This window comes from Erpetoichthys calabaricus, chromosome 6 (genome assembly GCF_900747795.2).
Source record: "Erpetoichthys calabaricus chromosome 6, fErpCal1.3, whole genome shotgun sequence".
NCBI lineage: Eukaryota > Metazoa > Chordata > Cladistia > Polypteriformes > Polypteridae > Erpetoichthys > Erpetoichthys calabaricus.
The window spans coordinates 177,377,243-177,382,218 of record NC_041399.2 but is presented as its reverse complement, the minus strand read 5'-3'; the positions used below and the strand labels follow the sequence as shown (position 1 = coordinate 177,382,218).

General features: G+C 36.1%; 1 protein-coding gene across 3 annotated transcripts in view; it reads right to left on the bottom strand.

Moving 5' to 3' along the window:
* Nucleotides 1–2,670: 2,670 nt before the first annotated feature.
* The window catches only part of esyt2b (extended synaptotagmin-like protein 2b), a 256,271-nt gene continuing 253,965 nt past the window's right edge, over nt 2,671–4,976 (bottom strand). For all 3 annotated transcript variants that reach the window (XM_051929061.1, XM_028804139.2, XM_028804140.2), the window contains one exon: nt 2,671–3,377. In XM_051929061.1, the coding sequence (XP_051785021.1) occupies nt 3,332–3,377 (46 nt within the window). In that variant the 3' untranslated portion in view covers nt 2,671–3,331. The remainder of the gene's footprint in view (nt 3,378–4,976) is intronic.

Genomic DNA, 4,976 nt, shown 5'->3' with positions numbered 1-4,976 from the left:
CACTGGTGCCACACTTTAATCAGCTAATTAACTCAAAGCACCTGCAAAAGCCTTTAAATGGTCTCTCAGTCGAGTTCTGTAGGCTATACAATCATGGGGAAGACTGCTGACTTGACAGTTGTCCAAAAGACGACCATTGACACCTTGCACAAGGAGGGCAAGACACAAAAGGTCATTGCTAAAGAGGCTGGCTATTCACAGAGCTCTGTGTCCAAGCACATTAATAGAGAGGCGAAGGGAAGGACAAGATGTGGTAGAAAAAAGTGTACAAGCAATAGGGATAACCACACCCTGGAGAGGATTGTGAAACAAAACCCATTCAAAAATGTGGGGGAGATTCACAAAGAGTGGACTGCAGCTGGAGTCAGTGCTTCAAGAACCACCACACACAGACGTATGCAAGACATGGGTTTCAGCTGTCGCATTCCTTATGTCAAGCCACTCTTGAACAAGAGACAGCGTCAGAAGCATCTCGCCTTTGGACTGCTGCTGAGTGGTCCAAAGTTATGTTCTCTTATGAAAGTAAATTTTGCATTTCCTTTGGAAATCAAGATCCCAGAGTCTGGAGGAAGAGAGGAGAGGCACAGAATCCACGTTGCGTGAGGTCCAGTGTAAAGTGTCCACAGTCAGTGATGGTTTGGGGTGCCATGTCATCTGCTGGTGTTGGTCCATTGTGTTTTCTGAGGTCCAAGGTCAACGTAGCCGTCTACCAGGAAGTTTTAGAGCACTTCATGCTTCCTGCTGCTGACGAACTTTATGGAGATGCAGATTTCATTTTCCAACAGGACCTGGCACCTGCACACAGTGCCAAAGCTACCAGTACCTGGTTTAAGGACCATGGTATCCCTGTTCTTGATTGGCCAGCAAACTCGCCTGACCTTAACCCCATAGAAAGTCTATGGGGTATTGTGAAGAGGAAGATGCAATACGCCAGACCCAACAATTCAGAAGAGCTGAAGGCCACTATCAGAGCAACATGGGCTCTCATAACACCTGAGCAGTGCCACAGACTGATCGACTCCATGCCACGCCGCATTGCTGCAGTAATCCAGGCCAAAGGAGCCCCAACTAAATATTGAGTGCTGTACATGCTCATACTTTCATGTTCATACCTTTCAGTTGGCCAACATTTCTAAAAATCCTTTTTTTGCATTGGTCTTAATTGATATTCTAATTTTCTGAGATACTGAATTTGGGACTTTCATTAGTTGTCAGTTATAATCATCAACATTAAAAGAAATAAACATTTGAAATTCATCAGTCTGTGTGTAATGAATGAATCTAATATACAAGTTTCACTTTTTGAATGGAATTACTGAAATAAATCAACTTTGTCATGATATTCTAATTTTATGACCAGCACCTGTATACAGCAGTCCTCCATTCTAACATAAGTCATGGAATGGTGTCATCTATTTTATAATCAGATTGAGCCATTTGCTTTTACTGACATTTGCAATGTTTTGGAAAAATTTCCACCTTATTTTCCAACGGCATTCTGCCAAAGGTTCGTCATTTGTGAAGTCTGGATATTTATGCAAATCCAAAGGCACTCACATTGATGCACAGAACAACAGAAGACAGGTAAACGTTAAAAACTTCTTTATGCCAAGAGGGATGATTTTTTAAATATATATGATCCCTACATTACATACTTTTTTATTAAGGCACATGATACATACAGAAGGGAGGTGTGGTGTATTTAGCATACATTAAAACTGATATTTTGAAGCTAAAAGTTTATTGTATGGTCCTCATGGGTTTTATACGGCATAGCAATCTACTGAAATTTTGGAATTCAGCAGTATAAAAATAAATATGGCAAGATACAAAAAAGTAAAATACAAAAAAGTATTCCTTTTGTTACATTCATGGAAAATAAAACCAAAGTCTTCCCATCTCTCCTCACATATTTTAAAAAATACTCTGAGATTAATACCTCAAATTACAGTGCCAGTCTGATTTCTGTTTGTTAAAGTGAATTAAATAATACTTTGAAATATTAAATATTGATTTGTAAATATTGATTGGCACACTGCACAGATTTCTGGGATATTAAACATATATATATATATATATATATATATATATATATATATATATATATATATATACTGTATAATATATATATATATATATCACATATATATATATATACTGTATTATATATATATATATATATATATATATATATATATATATATATATATATATATACATATATATATTATACAGTATATATATATATATATATTTTTTTTTTCCCTTGTGATTAAAAAAAAAAAAAAACTATAGACATAACTGTTGTTTTTGAAATGAACTTTAAAATAACTTTTAAATGGCACAAGTACACGTCATTTCCTGAACAGGACCAGCTTGTAAAATGAGTCGTTCTGCCTCCTCACATTAAGTGGAGTGCACTTGCCTCGAGAGCAGATCCATGGAAAGTTCATCAAAGCAGGTGTTTTTAGTTCAGACTGCTCGCTGCTTTGTCTGAACGTTTCGATTTGATAGCTAGGCGACTCTAGGATCTGGACGGCAACTGGAATGCAAAAGACATGCTGTGAGTGTTGAGAAAAGCCGGCACTGCATTTTAAGTTATTTGTTGCTAGCGTCTGACTAGAACCCAAAAGGACCAAATCTTCAAGGCTTAGAAACAGTAAGAAAAGACCAAATTATCAGTGACTTTATCTAAGAAAGATTCAATTAGTGTTTTTCATTAAAAAAATCAAGTACATTAAAACAAACAAAATGTAAATAATATGCACACATTTGCGTTTATGACTTGGCCTGGAAACCCAAAAGGACCAACAATAAATTCTTTTGTCTCCAGCAGCAAATTTTCTTTTCAATCAAAAAAATAAACCTGCCAGTACTGTGCTACGTATGTGCTTAGCAATTAAAGCACTGACAAGGCAACCGCCACGCTTAACAGCTGTCTGTTAAAAATAAAGAATCCTCCTCCTCCCATTGCATCCTTCACTTTTTCTTAACAGTGTTATGTCAATGAACATATTTATATATAATGGAGGAGTAATGTACAAAATAAGGCAAAAAACACATTGACATAAAATGTAATATGACACACATTTGTTTGCTCTGTTGGGTAAAATAATCATAAAACAAAAAAATAAAAGTAAAACTGGCATTAAAATACATTTACAAATGTATTGTGGACATCTTAAAAAAATAAAACAAACACCTATATGATGTGGACATTGGCTTAAATATAAAGCTATAAAAACGATGCTGGTAATGTGTCAGGTGAATTATTATAGAGTTCATGATAAAAGCAGGTAAAAAGGTGCTATTTATGCTTTTCACGTGAGGGCTAGGCGTGTGCATTTTGCTGTGAACCATCTTCTGTCATGTCATACCTGAAAACAGAGAAAGAAAACAAAATGCATGTCAGATTTAAAAAATGAGCTAAAATGTTTATCTTTAGCAATAATAACACAATGCCTATTCCGATACCATCTTTTTACGCAAAAGGTAAAATTAAAGGAACAGGACTGCATTCTGTTAGAAGGCTATTTTTTTTAACCTATTTGGCTTTGGGTCCCCGGTTTATCTGTTGTGGATCATATTCAGCATATAAATACATTGTACATAATAGAAAAAATTTGCACAGTACTAGGCCAAAAACCACTCGACGCATGCATGTTTAATACTCTAATAATTGTCTTTTTAACAGGGAACCTGGCCTTATTGGATTTTTACAAGTTTGTCAAGATCAGGTTTAATGTAAGTGATGTTAGTCCAGAGAAGAATGTGTTTTAGGATGCTGGCGGTTGACTCGTCCAGAATTTCTGTGCCCTTACCTTCTGTACAAGGTAAGACGAGCTGCCCTGCAACTGTGTTAACTTTCTTCCAAATCAATTGAAATTCAATTTTTCATATACAAATTACACACTTATATTTGGCAACTCAATGTGCAACGACACCCCGAGTGTCTTGTGATGTTGTGCAAACACGCTAGAATGTTTTTAGTGAAGCCTCAAGATTTTTATTTTGAAAAGTTAAACTACTTACTTTTGTAAGTAGTATACTTTGTTTCCAAATGTCTCTATGGCTGAATGGTTTATAATTTCATTTGGTAGCACCACACTGCAGATAAAATGCACAACGGCCATTGTAAATCTGAGCTGTGTGTTCTTTTACCATTCCTGTTCAATTCCAGTTTATGGGATCAATCTTGTGAAGACTGAAATGGAATTGGATGAGTATGGAGTAGGTGATGCATTTGAGGAACATGTTCTTGTTCACTGGCTTTCTTAATGAAGTGTTTGGTGCATAACAGGTTGTCATCTGTTCATAACTGGACTTGCATCAGTTGTTTCAATTCCTCAGTATGCCGGAGGTAAAACGTCACTTTGGCTGGGTACAGAACTGAAATCTGCGGACAGTACCCCTCTAAAGCATTAAAGTGAGGGCTGATTTATTTATTTTTTTTCTTTTAAACTTAAACTGAAAACTCATTTAAGGGCATGCAGTGACTCACAGTGCCCTGGCCAATAGGAAGCAATGAGTTATTTAACTTGAATCTCATGGCAACTGCAGTGACCTGTGTCCACTCAATATGAACACAGAAAGAACATAACGCATCTCTGCTTTGAACTAATAGTACACTCACACTGTGTATCATTATTATTATTATTATTAGTAGTAGTATTAAAACCTATGGTATCTAGAAATATTAAGACTGAGCAGGTTCCAAATTTCAAAATCAGATGGACGTCATTCCTGTCTATGATATTATTTAGGCTGCACAACTCAATAAATTGGAACTGACTTATGCAAACAGGCAAGAACATAAGTAATGACGGTAAACAGTAAAAAGGAAGGCCATGTGCTCTAGAAAAACAATACCCCTCTCAGAGAAGCTCTTTGCTCCTAGAACCTACTGTATTAGTATGTATTTTCAGAAATGTTGCATTTAAAAGTGAAAGGCCCTTTCAGGCACAGATTAAAGATAC